Here is an 18,777-nt window from a genome sequence, read left to right as displayed (position 1 = left end):
CCATGGTTCAAACCTACCCAGAATTCACAGTTCAACAACAATCCATGGGTTCTCTTTCTGGGTTTTTTGTGGCTAGCAAACCATGGGTTGTTAGCATGGTGGGTTTTGCAAAATACAACAACCCAGAAACCAACATACCATGGTTTATTGTGATGTGCAAATCCAGATTGTACAGTTTTGTCAAACGTGTGCATTTTAAGAACGGGATGTCTTGTAAGCAGGCATTCTCTCCCCGCCTCCCCCAGGAAGCCTGCCCACCCATCTGGTAATGATCAGAAATATGGAGAGGATGACTATAGGAACTAGAGAGTTCTCTCTGCTTTTGTGATCTTGGAATAGCACTTCCATGCCCTTAGAGGAGTTGATGGTGAACATTTGTCCCATAAGAGAACCTGGGACAACCGCAGTCCCTCTTCAATACTTCTGCAGAATTCAGTGGAGGCAAAGGCCTTCCTCTAAATTCCACAAAAGAGAAGGATCTGCAAATCAGGAAAACTCTTGGGAAAGAGGGGGGGAAAGTTGTCTGGAATGAGAGACAGATGCTGAGTTTTCCTGACTCACCTTTCTGCATCAAAGAAACAGGAGCTGCATGCAAGAAAAGGGCCACCTATGGAGGGATTCGGTGTGGGGAGAAACACTACTGCCTTTTGCCCAAATGCTATGGCCTTCCGGCTTCCCTAGAGCAGTTTCAGTTTATGAACAGTTATGTGCGAATGGGAATAAGTGAGACAAATACTGCAAAGTAAAAATACACTTGCAAAATACTAGGATTCTCTACTCGTACCAATATATTTTACAAACACGTATTGCATAAACAGCATTGCTTGAATGTTTGTGGGCAAGTTACAATTAAAAATATTGACACAAACTTTCTGTATAGATTTCAGAGGGTTCAAATTGATGTAAAAGAATCACCATAAAACTACAAGGCTAATGGTCCAACCTTTTGCAATACATTTTAACTAGGACTGCTAGCTGGTTAGAATTACTTTTAATCATCTGGCTTCAAAACAATTAATACACTGAATTTAAATAAATTTACATTTTATGTCAAAGAGGTGATTTTTGAGCTATTGAGGGTAGTGTACAGTATCTTAAGATTTGATTAACAGATGCTCATTGTTAGAAGGAAAATCCATTTTTAATATCTCCATGTTCATTTGCTATTACAATAAACCAGAACTAAATGTGACTCCAAATATAAAAACGGCTGTGATTATATCATTGTTGATTAATCTAGCAATTAACCCTGTCATCCTAATTTTAAGTTTCCTTTCTGCAAGCAAAATTCTGCTTTAGGTTGCCCTGCTGGAATATCTTTGCCATCATTAGCAAGCAGCATTTCAGCAACCCGGAGACAAGGCGTTCTTCAAAGCCATTTCATATTTTCTTCCATAATTATTTCCTGCACGTAAACAAAGTAAAACTGCTTCAAGAACCAGATGAGCTGCTCCTATAATTATACATTTCACCTTGAGACATTTTAACTCGAGATGAGCTGAAGTGCAGCTTCTCTTTCCATGTCCAAGTTTCACCTGGAAGGTGTAAACTTCTCTCCCTTTAATTGCAACCATAGAACAGTAAAGAATTTTTCAAAAATATTTCGGAGGGTAACAGGCTTTGGCATTTCTTCAAGTGGTTATACACTGCAGCACAAATACAGTGCAAGATTTCCATCATTTATTGAATCTAAACAAGTAGCTTTTCGTTACCCTTAAATGTGGTTATTTAAGGGAAGGAAGTAAAATGTAACCATGTAAAGACGGCAACAGCCCGCAAACTGGGAAAGGCTTCCAATACCAAAGAGGATGAGTTATGTCCAAGTGCACATACCCAGCGGCTTCTTTTGGCCCAGTGGCAACTCGGGAGTTGAGTTTGCGTCACCTTCTCTGCATGTGATCCTCCCATATTTTTCCCGAAAGTGAAACACGGGGCTGATATAGATATGCTGGATAGCTTTACTTTGACTCCCTTCTAATCAACTCCTTTTACAGTCGTATGCATGCTGACAGTTTGAATGGGGGGATTACTTCCACGTGTATGTGATGGTGGAAACGGCTGATTTCCAGTCATCTGCCCCATGTCTAGATGAGAGGATCATTGGAACCCGGGTGCTGTGGGCACAGACCAGCTACAAATACACACCCCGTCCAGTGCAGCACATGTACCTTCTGTTTTGTGACGGCAGTGGAAATACCCGTCCTCGTCTGCACAGAGTCCTTTGAGGCATGCAGGTGATGCGCAAGTCCACAATGAACACTGCCTTGCTCAGGGTGATTGTAGTAGGATTTTGGAAGTAATTTTATTAAAACAATAACTTAAAAACCAAGACTCTGCTAGTACCTTCTTTCCTCTACAATTCTATTGCCCATACCAAACTCTAACATAGAGAATATCAAGGCATGAATTCACATGCTCCCTTTGTGGAGGACCTTGTGAGATTCAGAAAATCTATTTTATGAGATGGCGTTTGCATCACAGTGCCTGAAAGCCCAACGGGGGCAGGGTGCTAATGCGAATTTGACTGACAGTCAGACCAAGAAGGCTGTATTTTCTCTGGATATTGATGTGGTTGCAGAGCAAAGCTCAGTGGGGAAACGCACAGTGGACCGAAACAATGCTGAACGAAGATGCGTGGAGACCAAATGACTTTCCAGCACCAGCCAGCTACTGGAGTTGCTCAAGTCCTTCAGAAACGCTAGACCTCATGGTTATCCAGACTGCAGAGGAATTCTGGGCCCAGGCCTGGGGCAACATCAATGGGCTTGCTGAGGGAAGTGGAGGATGATGTGAGCTACTCCCTCCGCACAATTTCCATAGTGACACATTTTCCAAACACTTGAGGTACTTGTAAGAACCTTGTGAAAATGCTTATCATCTTGGCCCTCTGATTAGATTGTAAAGAGCTTGTTTCCGGTACGTGCAGCCAACAATAAGTGGGATGGTGTGTCCTACAGACCAAGGTGAACAGGGGCAGCTTCTGTGCTCCAGGAATTCTGCACCCAGAACAACGGAGTTCAGCAACCTGTGTGAATTGTGGAACCAGGGTAAATTTGCAACAGGTCCATGGCAAGGAGTCTGGAAGTCTGCATGAAATTGAGGCCAAACCCCCATCTCAGACCAATGGAGATCTCAGTCAACTATGTATCTGAGTACGGAGATTTTATTAGGCATTGCCTGCAGGTCTCCAAACTTGGCTTTTTGGCTGTAACAACTAGAAACTTGCTCCTTAAAAAAGACGACGATAACAGCATGCACCAGCCCTGCAAACAAGCTGTGGGTTCGCTTTTTGATTATGATCCATTTCTGGGTAACTGTTAATAGCACCATCCTCTTAAGTGGACCAAATAAAACTGCACCCCAGAGGGAAAAGGGTTAAAACTGAACTGTGTACACATTCCTCAGTCTCGGATCAAGCAAAGTGCGGGGCTCAGGGGAGCTTTTGTTCCGAACGCTGCTCTCTCGCTTTGCTCCTAGCTGGACCGGCCTTGCACCCAGGAGCACGTGGTTTCCAAGCTCAGCCCCTCTCGTGCCACACAGTGCCCTTGCCAAAGAACCTTCCGCTCCTCTCTTGCCGGGTGTGAGTTTCAAAATGGCTGCTGCAATGCCAGGGGGTTTCCTGTCAACACCTCCGGGGCCCCCGTGGTGAAATGGAGTGCTCCACAAATTCACGGGCATCCTGGCCTTACTGAGATGCCACGACCTGCTGAAGGGCCCCGTTGTGCTGCAAGCTGTTCATTGGAAGAGGAGGGGGTGGTGGGGGTGGCGGCGGGGGCGGCGGCGGCGGGAACAGGGGGCCAGCCATTTCTGAATGAGTCTGTGGGTCTGGGATGGGGATGGGGCTCATCGAACCAGAGTCACTCTGGATAGAACCGAGGCTGCCCTCAAAATTTGTCATTTTCTTCTTCATTAATTTCCTTTCTTTGGCTCTGCGATTCTGGAACCAGATTTTTACCTGCAAGAGCAAAGGAGAAACTTGTCCAGCAGTTCATCACAAATACAGTCTGGCGTCAGCTAAACATCGTGGAAGAGGAAAATCATAAATCTGTGCATGTCTTTTGCTACATCTTGTGGAGGGTGTTCAAGGATAGGCCGGACATGCACATGATAGGCTTGTCAAGGGCAGAGCCAGCAGGAGCCAGGGGTCAGACTAGATGGCCCAGGAGACCCCTTCTGACTCACTCTGTGTTCTGCGTTCTTTCTCTAGCTAAACGGTGGTGCTAACCAAGCCTTCACCAGAGGAAGGCAGCTGTTGTCCAGCTTCAGACAGATTGGCAGTTGGTAGAATTATGATGCCAAAACATAACAGCTGACCGTGTGTCCTCTTAGACAGAAGGCAGTCCTCCCTTTGAAAGGCTGCCCAATCAAGCCTCAGGGAAATCAGGGAGAAGGCCTTCTCCTGCCACCACAAGGCATTCACTGGGAAGCCTCTCCGGGAAGCTCATCCCATGACTGGGAGGCCACGAAAGGAAAAGAACTTTCTTCTTAGCATCCACTCAGCTCACAGCCTTTGCCGGAGGCTCCTTGGGAAGAACCCCTGAAGATGATCTTAGGGTCTGGACAGGTGTGCATGGAAGGACACGTTCCTTCATGTCACCTGGATCTCAGCTGCTCAGGGCTTTGACCGTTAGTGCCATTGCTTTGAACTGGGTCTGGAAATGGGCCAGCACCACGTTTGCCACCTTGCATACGCTAGTCCAGCTTTCTCGAGCCAGGCATCCTCCAGATGTGCTGGACTGTGGCTCGCATGATGCCCAGCCATTGGCCATGGTGGCTAGGAATTATGGGAAGTGCGGCCCAGCCATGGAGGCCTGTGTCCCTTCCAGGGCCGTGGCATCCACACCCCGTCAGCTGCCTCTCCCTCGCTGCCTCCCCTTCCTTGTTGCACTGCCTTGCCTGACAGGAAGATGTGGGGGGCTGGAAGCCCGCCACGCCGGTTTGTGTGTTTTTGCCTAATAAAGAGATTGGGCCTAATAAAGAGATTGCCTGCCTGTGGGTTCTGAATTTTCCCCTGGGGACCAGTGAAGCTAACGTGGCTTTATGCAATGGGATTTAGTAAGTTTGAAAGCAGTGGGACGGAACGCAGATGTCTCTTTCAGGACTGCTTTTTCAGACCGACTTGGCAAAGGCTTGGCAATTTGTGCTTATCATGTTGTCCTAATGAGCCTTAATGTGCCCTACATGGTCCTTCCCCTAATATTTTAGATTTGTGCTAACAACATGTCATCTGCACAGACCGCAGAATACTCTACCTGTCTCTCAGAAAGTCTTAGGTTTGCAGCGAGTTCGGACTTCCTCCGGATGGTAATGTATCTGTTGTAATGAAACTCCTTCTCCAGTTCTAATCTCTGGTGATCCGTGTAAACAACACGGTATTTCTCTCTTGTCCTTGTCTTCCCTGTTTGAAAACAGCAAACAAAACAAGGTCTGCACAAGCATTTTTCACCAGCAGGGTTGGATTCTTGAAGTGTCTCCCTTGATCAGACGCAATTGTGATCTATGCACAATTTACCAACAGATCTTGGCATGTATTAAACTCCCCTTGCCTATGTACACTAGAAACAATGTTTACTAGGGATGTGCAATGAAATATGGATTTCAGATTTAAAAAATATTGTCCTGTTCTCTCTCTCTCTCTCTCTCTCTCTCTCTCTCTCTCTCTCTTAAAACTTGCTTCTTGCTTTCCTAATTGCTTTCATAGGAATTTTAATGCCTTCATAGGAATTTTAATGCCAATGGCTTCATTGACTTGCCTTCTGGAGTAGGGAAGGAGAGCGTCTGCAGGAATCCCATCCTGCCAAGGACTGCGGGGTCTGTGACCAGAACAGGGCCTTTCTCCCACCCCAAAATGGGTAGTGATGGGGAAAAATATGCCCTCCAGGGTTTCCTAGGGCAATGAGACCCTTCCTCTGGAGGGCAGGACTCACGGACTGCAGCCTCCACTGATGTGAATGAGGTGGAGGGAGGGCTGCTTGAAGCAAACTGGGCTGAGAGAAATAAAGCCTCTCCCGCCACCCTCGCCCAGGACCTGTGCAGCCAGGAGGTCTTCTGCCACACCACCCCCCCAGCCAGGATCGGGTCTGGATGCTGCAAGTTGTGCGGCCCTGTGTGAGCAGACTGCTTTCACTTTGGAGCTCTGGCTTTCAGGGAACCACCAAGGACTGCAGTACCCCGTGAGCCTAACCTCCCGAGGCAAAAGAAGCCAGTTTTATGAGCTAAAGCATTCTCTGGTGCAAATATATTATTCCCATGTGCCAAAGCGGAGGAAGACCCGTCCGAGCGGTTGCTCGTAATCTTCGGTGGGAATGGGGTTGTTGACATGGCCTGGAGCTGCTCACCTGGCGTTTGACCCGAATTAGGGCACCGGGATTTCCTCGCAGGCTGTGACCCAGCCTGGTTTTGTGGGGGGCGGGGAGGAGAGGCCGTTTCCTCGTTGGCTATAAAGTTCACAGAGCATTTCTTCTGAACACAATAAAAGCAAAGAGGGGGCCTATTTATTTGCTGTGAAAATCGTCACCCTTTCCGGCAATATAACTGCTAAAGAAAAGGAGGAGAAGGAAGAGGCTAGGATGCATATCAAAGCGGGAAGAAGTGTTAAAAGGGCGTCTGTTGCTTGGTGGGGCAGATAGGCCTCTGAGCTGAAGACAATAGGGGCAAGCCAAGGCAGAGTGGGGCGGGGATGCCTGGACCCCACAGCTAGCTTACAAAGCAGCACGAATCAGCATTAAAGCTGCCCCTGGTCCCCTGTCTTAAGAGCCTCTCCTGTTTTACATCTCCCTTGTCAGATGAATTTGTCTATGTCTGTGAATTCGGCAGTGTGATAAGAGAGGCAGTGGCGATACCCTCCTGGGCCTGGAACAGACTCTGTTCTGATGCTGAAGCGGGAAAGCACCTTCAAAGTGGTCTCCCAATGCTGCGCCACACTGGCACAAAGCTTGTGCAGCAACACAGCTTGTTCGGTGTGTTCCTTTCTAGCTGCACGTCAGTTTAACCTTTGTCTTAAGCTCCTAGTCCTCATTGTCCAAGCCCTGTACCCTGGCCTTGGTGGTCTCCCTACCATCAGATGCTGACATCTGCCCCTACCCTACCCAGGCTGTCACATACTGTGCATGCACATGGTGTTACATAAATAAAGCAACTCTGGGGCACAATACTCAGTGATGTTCCACAGGAAGAGTCTGCGGTGAGTGTGAGCTTCTCCAGCAGGAAAATTCAGCAGGAAATGGCAGGGCGAGAGGGGCGCAGAAGGCCAGGGTCATTGCCGGGCTAGTTTGCAGTGGGCGTAATCATTTTGTGTCTAGACCAGGGCTGGGCGACATTTGGTCCTCCAGACATTTTGGCTTAATAGCGCCACGGTCCCTCACGTGGGCTCGGCTCCCTTGGGCTGATGTGTGTTGAGAGGCAAAGCGTCTGGATGGCCATAAGCTGCTGCCCTTCATCGCAACCGTCTCCGAGATCCAACAACCACCTTGTTCCCGTCCAACAGGCTTTGTAGCAGCCCTCCTAAATCTGATGCATGGAAGATGGGTTGGACCACAGCCAGCATGCCTATCAGCTGAGGATGATGGGAGTTATAATCCAACACATCTTAGGGCACAGGCTGTAGAGGGTTTCAGTACAGGTTTCCCCCTAACTGCTTCTAAGCATTGGAGAAGGCCATCGTGATGTCCTTGAAGCAACACACCTGCTTCCGCATGCATGTTTAGTAAACACCTAGAAATCTTGATCTCATGCCAGAAATGCAGGACACTGGCTTATACTGAGTGCCCCATCGATCCACCACTGACTGGCAGTTGCTCCCCAGGTTTCAGGACAGGTCTGTTCTTCATGCTGGCCGTGGATGCTGGGAAATGAATCTGGGAGACCTTGCTTTGAAGCAGGGTCTCCTCCACAGAGCTACGGCCACCCCCCAAGTTGCAGGCTGCCATGCCTGTCCCTTTTCACCCAGCATGCACAGGGGCACCTGTGCCGTGATTGTGTTGCACAAGCTAGTAAGCACTGCCGGACATGCCTGGAGGTGTGAGTGGGAAGCCTTCGTTCCAACATGCCGGAATCCTCTCTCAGCCCTAGACTGGCGCTTCTGTCCCGGTTTCCTCCCACTCCCCTCACTGGCAATGTCCCATGAAGACGGGAGGTGCTGCTCCCCTTCAGCCCACCCCCGACTCAGATTCACATTCCAGGAAAGTGGATGAAGAATCGGTTTCATGGTTACATGCTTTATGATGTGTTTGCAGCCCTGAGATGAGGAACAGTTAGATTTCCTCACATGTGCCTTGGCTGGTAACAGTAGGAATAAAATGACAGGCTCATATCATTTTAGCAGAAACACAACTGACCCAATATTTACTCTGGATGGGTTTTGAACTCTGTGGTTATGCCAATCCAGAGTTTAGACTGATTAACTCAGAAGCAGAATGCTATGTTATCACTTCTCAACACCAACCCAGGTCAATTAGGAAGCCCTGGAAGGAAGCACATGGGTTGTAATTTGGAAAGGTGGACTGGCTGCACATGCCAGTGGTAACGACCTGGGTGCAAATGAGAACAATTTGGGTTATGGTCCCTGTCAAATCTGAGGTGGACGAGAGAATATAAAAACAATTGAAGGAACACCAGAGCTACCACGGGGGCAGCAGAGTGAGGGTGTTCGAAGGCAAGGGAAAGTAAAGGGAGGAAAAAAGAAAGGGGGAACTTTCTTTCAAGTCTGTTTCTCACTTCTGCTTCTGCACTGCTGTCACTGCGGGCTGAATACGATCACACGCATTTGTGTTCCCACTGCTCTGCTGCGGCAAATTCTTGCCGTTCATGTCTCCAGACTGTCATCTGCACATGCTCTTGTGACAAAGGCAGTGGAGGAAACCGTGGCCATGCACTATGCGAAACAGTCGGGAGACTGCAAGCCTGGCTGAGGAGGGGGCAAAGTCAGAAAGTCATGAAGGGAGCTGTGGATTTGATGGGAGGGGACCTATCTAGAGCGGGGAAAGTGGGCTTGGGGGTTAAGGGGGAAACCAGTACAAATGACTGCTTCAATGACATGAAATTCTGAGCACATATTTCTGAGACATAAGCTTTACTTCTATAATTTAAAGCTTTTATAGCAGAGCTTTTATGGTTTTAATTGCTGTGAACCAGTCAGGGAGCTTCAGTTTTGGGAAGTGTAGACATGCAAATGAATGAATAAATATGAACTTTGACCAACTGTACCCTTAAAGCCAAGCATTTCATTGCAACCCTTTTAGTAAACAGGTTGGAGTATGAATATCCCAGAGATTCTACCAGAAAGAGATAAAGGGGGAAAGGCATATTGCTCTGACAACATGACTCTGCCTAAAAGACTTTAAAGATGGCTTAAGCTTGCAGGCAGTTTACCAAAAAAAGCCCATTTCCATCTTTTGGCCTGTGTCTCACACACTCTTCCTCAATCTGTGTCCTCAGACATGTTGGGCTCCTAGCTGGGGACTAGCGGTACCTCTGGATGCTGCCAGGCTGGGGGAGGTTTTCCCAGCATAACCAAATAACAGAACCAAGCACAGGCTTGACTGTGGATCGAGAGCGGCTTGACTACAAACTTTCTGATTCTGCTAGGATGAGAAAATAAAATTGGTCATCATGTGCTGGCATCTTCTTGAAGGAGAAACATGTGTACCTCGGAAAGCATGAGATGGACTTGTAGAAGTTCATTCGATGAAGGACAGGTGGTCCTTTGTCCGGTGCACTTCTTCGCTTGGCAAGCACCACAACATTGAGCAGCCAGATGCTTCCATGAAGAAATGGAGTTGTGAATCTTGGGTAGCTTAAGTACCTTTTGTGGTTGTTTTTGCAACAACGGGCTAGCCCTGCTACTCCTGCAGATGAAGGCAGGTGGTTCTCCAAGATATAAGGTATGAACCTGGAAGCTTTTAGCTTCCTGCACTGGGGTTCCTGCCCCACTGAAACTCCCAAAAGTCCCCCTACTCTTGCGTGGTGTGATCTTCAAACTGCCTTGTCATGAGTTTCCACACATTTAAGCTACAGAAGTGTCACAGTCAGAAGGCAATCAGATGGACCTGCTGAAGTGGATTCTAGAGTTGGTCTTTAACATGCCCTTTGCTCTGTGGTGTTTCTGACAGTCGTAAGGAATGTGGTGTGCCTGAACAGTTTTTCAAAAGCTGGTGCTCCCTGAAAGAAAAGGTCATGCCGGCTCAAACATCCAGAGCTCTGGGCTTTTCTCGGCCGTACTGCTAAGCTCACCTCCCAGGCAGGGCTTAGCCCTGGGCAGAGTTAGGCTTCTGAAAGGGACTGCCAGCCATTCGGGCTGTGGATCAAAGTATCCTTCTCTGCTCTGGCAGAAGCACGGCTGGCATTGAAAGGGGGTGGAATGGAAAGACAGGCCTGGCCTGCACAGACCACCAAACGGTGGAAGCACAGAGCCTCTTCGGACTGCTGGTGTGGGACCACATGGCTGAATCTTTCCTGAGTTACAACACAAGTGCACACACTTGCTAAAAAGAGAACAGGAGGCAAATGAAGGGGCCAATTAAATAAGGGAGCATTCAAACTTGCTGTCTCCCACCTGTGCATTCTTTCACGGACTCCGATAAACTACCTTTCTGCTGCATGTGGAGAAGAGACTCAGGTGAGAAAGTGGTGAAGTATCACATGTATTCTAGGCAATTTGGGTCCATCTCCCATGATGCTGCTTTCGGATTGTCCCACAATCATTGCTCCATATCCTGTGCCATCCCCTGATCTTCTTGGGACTATTTCCGAATGGTTCTGGCAAAGAACATGGTGCATGAGATAGAACTGGCGTTTGTCACTGGAGGCCTCTGGGCCAACTCACAACCAGCCCAAGGATGAGAGGGAGGGACGGAGGGATGGGGAGGGGGAGGGGGAGGGAGAGGGGGAGACTGATGCTTGGCTCTTGCATTATCAACCCTGAAGGAAAGAGTCCAATCATTGTATGGATGGAATTAAACTTGCCAGCGATCTTGATTTCGGGTAGGGTCGTGGTCCTCCAGGAAAAACATTTACTGATCAGGTAGGCAGTACATTGTGGGTTTGGATAAGAGAAGAACAGGTTCAAGTCTCTCAGTCACCAGGTTCACTCAGTGCCCTTGGCTGGCCCACATCCATCACTCCAAGTGATTCCCAACCATTCTACCTTGAGGACACTCGCCCCAAGCTGCGATAGCGTCACCTCAGCCACCGTAGGCTCAGGATGGTTTACAACTGCAGTCAGAAACAAATCTGCAGTTTCCCCGTTCTGACACAGGTGCCACTTGATCAGCGGGTTTAACTGATGCTGGAAGTGCGCCAGCAAGACATGGAAGAGAAAGAGGTGCACATGCACAAGGTTGGTTTCCCCTCTGGTGTGCCATGGGGCCACGGTTTGTGGGACTGAGATCATTGCATCTGAATGCACCAGTGAGTGCGCCATCAACCACCCACTTCCAGAACCACCATTTTCCAACTGGCTGATTTATCTGGGGTTCTGGTGGAAACCAAGGTAGGTCTCGCATATGCCACAAGTGATCTTGACCCAGCCCTGTCCTCCGCTCGGCCCGTCACGAACAGACCGTGCCATAAAACACACCCGGAACTGCCGCAGGGGAAGACCTGTAGTGACTTGGCCTGGAAAGGAGGGACCAATAGCTCAGCACGATGGAAAAAGTGGGCGGGTTTTGGAATCCTGCAAAACAAATACTGACAATCGGTGCTGGATGCTTTCTGAGCTTCAGTTATTTGCAGCACGAATCATTTGTGCTTAATGACAGATGTGCTCTGTGAGCAGGTAACCTCTGAAAGGGGGTGCTCAATGCTGGGCAAGCTGCATTCAGTACAAAGTACCCTGCAATACGGTTTGGAAGCTTTTAATGTCTCTCATTCCACAGTGAAGCAGCTGGCACTGAGAGGACTAAATAAACCATAAAAAGCGACTGAAAGACTAGGAGAAATGTGGCCATCTGCTCTGTCAAGTAGCGAATATTTTTGCAGCAGTACAGATCCCCAAGTGCAAGGTATTTGTGACACCGTATTGCATCAGATGGTTTTTGCCATATTTGGACGTTCTGCCTTTAAGTCGCAGTACAGCCCTTTGCAATCTTGCACACCGTTCTGGCCACTCCATCTCCAGAAGGATGTTAGACAGTAGGAGACGGTGCAGAGATGAGCAACAAAACCTTCCTTAGAAGAAATATTTAAGGATCTGGGGTCTTCTCTAGTCTGCAAACTGGGAAAAAAAGCCTCGAAAGGGGTAGGACTTCACAGAGGTCTGTAAAATGGACCAAGAGTGATCGTTTTTCTCACTTGCTAGTGAATCTTAGGACCTGAGGGAGCTCCTTTGAATGTCATTGATTGACAGTTAGGTTCAGGATGGACAAAATCAAACATTCCTTTGTACAACAGAGTCCTAATTTTGGACATCATTACTGCAAGAGGCTGTCATTTCGGATAGCTTTTCAAAAGCAATAAAGCGTTGTGCAGAGCAGGGTTTATTAATAGATCTTAACCGCAACGAACCAAATGGAGCCTCCATAATTAAAGGCAGTGGAGCTCTGACGGTCTTGGGTAAACATCTGAGTAGAGTGTGATTCCTCAGGCATTGCTGGCCGTGGCTGAAAACAGAACACCGGTCAATGCAGACGGTTGGCCCCATTCAGCGGGCAAAGCCATTTGCACAGTCTGGCTGGCCGCCAAAGGATTTCATGCTGCTCCGTGGAAGCGCGTGCGGAACTGTGTGGGAATCTAACGGGGTGCCAGAAGTCCCTTGGTCTGAAATGTGAGTCAGAAAGTGCTCTGCGTGACTTCATCTGCAGCCCTATATCACTCTCGCGTACGTTCTCTAGCATTTCATGGGAGAAAAGCATCGCCTATGTCCACCTACAGTTGAATGCTTTATACTCTGCTTGATACTGTGTAAATGTGTGGTACAGAAGCTGTGCTACACGGCTACAGAAGGTGTATGCGGTTCTTCTTTCGGTTAAATGTGCTGGGCTAACAAATGTGCTAGCCACGCTCGAGAAGGTGCCTCAGAATACATCTGCTTGCATCCAGTGTGGCTTGGTCTCTGCTAAGCATGTTTCGAACTGCCATCTAAGAGTTTCTGAACTGTGACTTCCAGTGAAGGAAAGCATACAGAAACCTAAGAATGACAACCCCACTTACTGTAACAAACAGCATTTTGAAAAGGCATTTGTAAAATCACTCCAAAATATGCCAGTGATTCAAAAGGGATAGGAATCCAAAAGTGGAGATTGGCTCAATCAGTCTCTTTCACAGACACACACACACAGAACAGAACAGGGAGAGGGTTTCTGCAAAACTTCCTTTGGTAATTTATAACAATACGAGCCATTGGATTGTCTCCTTTATATCTGTGAACTTAAAAGGCTTGGTGGGAAGAAGATATAGTATCACAATTTTGCTCTTGGTATTAATTGCATGAATCAGTCCTTTCTGATCTGAAGTTAATCAGTAAGCAGGAATATCTTTATAAGATTATTTTTAGAGCTACAGATTTAGATGAAAGCCAAATGAACCTTCAGCTCTGTAGCACTTTCCCTTCGCTTTCTCAACCGCCCCATTCTTTAAAAGGGTTGCTTGCAGAGCAGTGCCCAGCTCATCTGCCGTCCTTTCATCACAGTGAAAGGTCATACTATTTTGTAAGAGCCTCACTCCGCTCATGCCATCTTTAGCGGCTGCTTAGAATCCAGTAGATCACATGCCTCTTTTCATGCAGCTCCTTGCAAATCAGCATTTTCCAATCATTTTACTCCTCGCCTAGACTACCATGATGACATATTTAGGATCTAACCATCATGACCACTCCTCTAATTTGACCATCATCAAACAGAGTGTTTTCCTGGAATTCGAAGCTGCATTTTATAAATGGCATGCCCTTCGCCTCCCCTTTCCCCGTTTTTGCTATTACAACCGCAGGAGAGATCAAACTTGTTAGTGTAACTGGTTGTGTGTGTTAAATTCCTGCATTTTCTGAGGGCGTCAAGCATTTTAAAGTGAGGAAGACCCTTTCACCCAATGTTGCCATTTGAAGTGTTAATGTGAGCAACCTATAATTGCAGGCATAATCAGGGGCTATGACTACAGACCTGCCTCTCTTTGCTCACACAGGCCTCTGAAGCTAGGAAGCATTCTCCTTAAAAACCATTTTTTTGGGGGGGGGAGGTATATAAACTAGTAAAATGTGAGAAATTTGGTTTACATCACAAACGTATTAGCATTAAATAGGTTAAACCCACACTTACTCATAGGTAGAGTAGACCCATTAAAGTTAACAGGACTCAGGTAGCAGTAATTTCAGTGAGATTACTCTAAGTGTGAGTAAGTCTTGAGCCAACCCGCTATTAGGAAATAGCAAATTTAGGACTGCAGTGCTGCGTACATTTACACAGGAAAAAGCCTGACTCAATTCTGTGCCGCTTCCAGCAAACACAGATCCAATTAAACTAGCATTAGATTGCGGGGGCTTTTCATGTATCAGTTAAGAGCCTCTCTTAACTCCCCCTTCCTGCAAGAAACTCTTGCTTCTGTGTATAAAATGTGGTACTCTGTAATTTGTTCTTCTACTGATGTCAGAAGGACAATAAATCAAAGTCATTGTTCAAAACTAAGTCAGGAGATGCAGGAGCAATCTGAGAGAGCTCTTTTTCATTTAGGGAAGAGTATTCCATTTTCTTTGGGCCAAATGGTACAGAACAATATTAGAAATTCCAGAGTAGCAGCTTAGTTCTTGCCACATACCTGTTGAAGTGGATTGGACTGTTTTCCTCATCCATTCATAAGAGCTTTGTCTTTGACTGTGGGGAGAGATTTGCTCTGTATTAATTGTATCTATGGGGGGTAAAGCCCCCGATCCAGCGGGATTCAGGGTGTTGTAATCGGCAGATCCATAGGAAACATGCTCAGGAGGTGATCCGTTCATTTGCGTGGGGGCCACTGCACTGGAAGGTCCTGGGCCGTAGGTATTCCAGTCCTCCCTTTGCAGGCCGTAGTGAGCGCCCCAGGCCCCTGATGCTTGTCCGCGGTTCTCCATGCTTTGCATAGGGTGGTATCCCATGTAATCTGTGTAGGGTGCCGTGGAGGCAAAGTTTTGTGCTGGCAGGTTGCTGCTGCTGCTGCTGCTGCTGCTGCACCTTACGGATCCGGGATACATGCTGGCTTCTTTTTCCAAAAGATAACTCACATACATGATGCTCATCCCCGGGCTTTGTCCTGCCAGGGCATCCTGCTCCACTCGTTTGATCTGGCACCCCCTCCTCTTCCTCTCACTCTCTCTTTCCTAGCCCCAACTGGCTCTGTGAATGACTCATGCTGGTCCTGAGGTCTCTATACGGCACATGATTAACAACCGTATCCCCAGGTGCTGGGGGTCACAGCTACCAGGTTCTGCCTGATGTCACAGATAACTGGCTCTTCCCAAGCAACATTTGCATTCAAATGAAGGGCTGGCCCTCCCAGGGACCCCACCTTGCTGCCCAGCTGGGGTGTCTCCTTTCTCACAGACCCTTTGCATGTCCTGGCCCTGCCCTTTCTCCAAGCCCCGGAGAGACTGGCCTGGCGGTGCATCCCGTGCATTAGCTTAAATAACTAGGTGGCACCAGGGCAGCAGTGGTATTCATCCAACGGCCACAGCGATGGTGAGGGTGAAATGCTCATGCAGCCCACGGAGCGGACTCTAACCCACAAACGCGTGTGCCAGGACCCGTCTGGGTCCTTCGGGCTCCTTGTTGCTTTGGCTGCGGCAAGATCTAACACAGCTCATCCTCGGGAAAGGATTTTTCCGCTGCAAGCAAGAGGAACAAAATGTGTTGCAGCAACTTAATGAACGATTTTATTTCACTGTTTCAATTTTATTGTGGCCAAAGCTGCCCAGCTCATCCGAGGCATGGGACAAAGCGGGTTTTCATCCATGGAGGCTGATCTCCGGATAAAATGGTTAGAATATAAGGTGCTCCCACCATGACTTGCATTGCTGCATCTGTGAAAATGATGGTTGCATTCCAGAAAAGTCTCCAGGCAGGAGCCTGAATAAGGCCGTTCTCTTTGGTAAACTCAGGTTTTTGCCAAATGTTCACACACATTTGCTTAAAAAAGCTTGCCTTCTCTGCTCAGGTAGAAGGAAATTTCATATTTAAAATATTTTCTCCCTGAATATTAAAGTCTCCATGATTTGATCCTGGAAACCAGTTGCTCATACAAATAACTTGACTATCACAGGGAAGGCTTTTTGTATAAAGAGCTGCACTGAAATCCATGCTTACTTTTCTCTTTTTGAGCAATCCCAGTGGCTTAACCTCATGGGTACTGCTTGAGTGAGTGAGTGAGTGAGTGAGTGAGTGAGTGAGTGAGAGAGAGAGAGAGAGAGAGAGAGAGAGAGAGAGAGAGAGAGAGAGATGCTCAGCAAAATAGACACTCTTAGAATATTCCATATTAAACTGAGAAAGACACAGCAACTATGCAGCCTGATATTTTAATTCATGCTCAGTAAGTTTATGCTGCTTTTAAACCCCCAAGGTGCTCCCCGACCTATCAAAAAGAAGCATTCCTCGTGGTTACTTGTTTCATCTCTAGTGGCTATTCTGCTTGTAGGTTATTGTTTGCACCCTGCTTTCTGATCACTAGAGGGCAATGGCCCACCCCTGGTGGAGACCTCCCCCACTGGAGTCCCTGGCGATTCCAAAGCCGTGCCAGTGCAAGCACAGCTGCATGTCATGGGTTTCGGGGCTCATTGACACTTTACTTTGAGAATTCCCTCTTACTGAAACCAGTGAGAGCGAACTGATCTACACCAGCTATAGGGCTGGTGTTGGCCTGGAGTTGGGGTCTGTGTGTGTGTGAGAGAGAGACACACAGAGAGAGAAAGAAAGAGAGAGCATTCTCAGCTTTTCAGGCAGAAAAGTTTCCCTGGATACCTTGCAAAGATGAATATGTATTTGTTGATTAAAAGCTTTCCTAGGCCATCCACTGCAATCAGATGGTGGAGTTCTGAGGTTAGAGGAGCAGCTGCGAGTGGAGATCCAATGGAACATGGAGGCCGCCTTGGAGCAGAAGATGATCAGAAGATCATGAGAAGATCGACAGTATTAGAAGATGGCAGCCAAGGGAGTGAAAAGTTGAACCAAACCCAGGAATATCAGGGACACGGCACAGTATTTCCAGGTCGACAATGCCAAACGCAGCAGAGAACAGTGAACAGGCGGCGGCTTTCACACGTCTGCCGGAAATACCCCTGTTTTCACACGGCAATCGAGGGCTGAAGTGACGTGGACAAACAAGTCCCTTAGAGGAGGGAACTCAAGAACCTAGGCTGGGAGAAGGAAAATATGGAGGAGGGCAAGCGATGTCTCCACAGTCCTGGGGCACAGCTTAAGCTGCATGTCTGCAAACCCCTTCCACGCTTCAGCTTAAGACTCTGCCCAAGTCCTCTTCACGACTCCAGCCTCCCCCTGCCACTTCTGGGTTGGAACATCTTGCTTGACAAAGAGATCTGGAGATCTCGAGGGCTTGCCCAGTTTTTGACTTCATTTTGGCTGAAAGGCACTACCCTACTTAGTTCTGGAATTTTTCTTATGGCCAATGTGGCTACACGTGCTTTTTATTTTTAATGTTAGCAACACACTAAAAGTGATAAGGATGCAGAGAAGAAATTAGGTGATAGATCTATTGAGTGCCAACTGTTTTCACACTGTTTCTTGATGCGCAAGCAACACAGCAGGGAGACTTGTGAAAAAATACAGATGCTTCATGATGTGGTCCTTAATTGCACCTTTATGAACGAGCTGACACATTAGAGGGAAATCTCTGTTAAACAGGTGCAAAGTAGCAGACCCTTGGCTGGATACTGTGTTTTCTTTAAGTACACCAGCCTAAGTACACCCATCCCTGCAATCAAAGCAAGTTAGATATTTGTCTTCTGAAGTAGGGTTAAACTTGTCAGTTGAAGAAACAAGATGATGTCTGAATAATGTTCCATCACAGGATAAACGGCATGCTAACCATTTCATCAAGATGCATTTAGGGATTTTTTTCCAATTTGATTTGCAGGTTCCGAGGATGGACTCGGGAAGACAAAAAACCCTTTTATTTTCCAGTCCTGCCTGGGCCAGTCGTCTTTGCCAAACTGCCATCGTTGCCCGTCCCAGAACCCATGGCTTGTTCTAGGGCTGTAGGCTCGTTCATCAACTGCCACCACTCCCCACTCTTGCCAGGTTCAGATGACAGGACGAAGTGTGCACAGGGAGGAGAATCTGGGAAATTTGGTTGTATAAAACCAGCAGGCGCTGAGCAGGAGGTGTGGCTTATCTCCTTCTACGGTTGTGTGAACCTGCCCACCGAGTTGCCACTTGAATCTCTCTCATGCTGCTTCGTGGAGTCTGCTATCCAGTAGGTGGGACTTGTGAGTTGTACCCAGGCATAATAAAGCAGCTGCTTATTCTAAGTGACACCCTCTGCAAGCGTTTGGTCTGGACAGGGCACAAGGACATGCTAGACTTGCTCCCGTGTCACCCATTAAGCATTTTTCTTTTTTGGAAGCATGTTAGTGCAATTCTGGTCAAACAGAGTTGTGCAAGCAATGTACAGATCCCCATCTGCCTGGATATACAAAGGCAGTAAACACATCCGTTCCCCATCCACAATGTTCTCACAAATGGATGACTTTAGGCTGTGTGGACTGGAATATGCGCCCCCGTCTTAGAACCTTACCCCCATTTTCAGCCCATTGAACATAATTTTAAGGTCTGTTTCACACACAGTTCTGGAGGTTCTCACCTTTCC

At 47.6% G+C, this 18,777-nt stretch overlaps 1 protein-coding gene across 1 annotated transcript; it reads right to left on the bottom strand.

Annotated features, from left to right (window-relative positions):
- Positions 1–3,685: 3,685 nt before the first annotated feature.
- Positions 3,686–15,190, bottom strand: CDX4 (caudal type homeobox 4). Its single transcript, XM_044427481.1, has 3 exons — positions 14,743–15,190; positions 5,253–5,398; positions 3,686–3,955 (listed from the first exon to the last, which is right to left on the bottom strand). The coding sequence occupies exons 1-3, from the start codon at positions 15,188–15,190 to the stop codon at positions 3,686–3,688; spliced, it is 864 nt and encodes a 287-aa protein (XP_044283416.1).
- Positions 15,191–18,777: the final 3,587 nt, after the last annotated feature.

This window comes from Varanus komodoensis, unplaced genomic scaffold (assembly GCF_004798865.1).
Source record: "Varanus komodoensis strain SLA01 unplaced genomic scaffold, ASM479886v1 scaffold18_3, whole genome shotgun sequence".
Classification (NCBI taxonomy): Eukaryota; Metazoa; Chordata; class Lepidosauria; order Squamata; family Varanidae; genus Varanus; species Varanus komodoensis.
This window is presented reverse-complemented; position numbering and strand designations above follow the sequence as displayed.

Coding starts and splice junctions, on each gene's coding strand:
- CDX4 (XM_044427481.1), bottom strand. CDS start 15,190: ATGTATGTGAGTTATCTTTTGGAAAAAGAAGCCAGCATGTATCCCGGA. Junction 5,399..14,742: donor AGTCCAATCCACTTCAACAG/GTATGTGGCAAG, acceptor GTTTTCAAACAG/GGAAGACAAGGACAAGAGAG. Junction 3,956..5,252: donor TAAGACTTTCTGAGAGACAG/GTAGAGTATTCT, acceptor TTGCTCTTGCAG/GTAAAAATCTGGTTCCAGAA.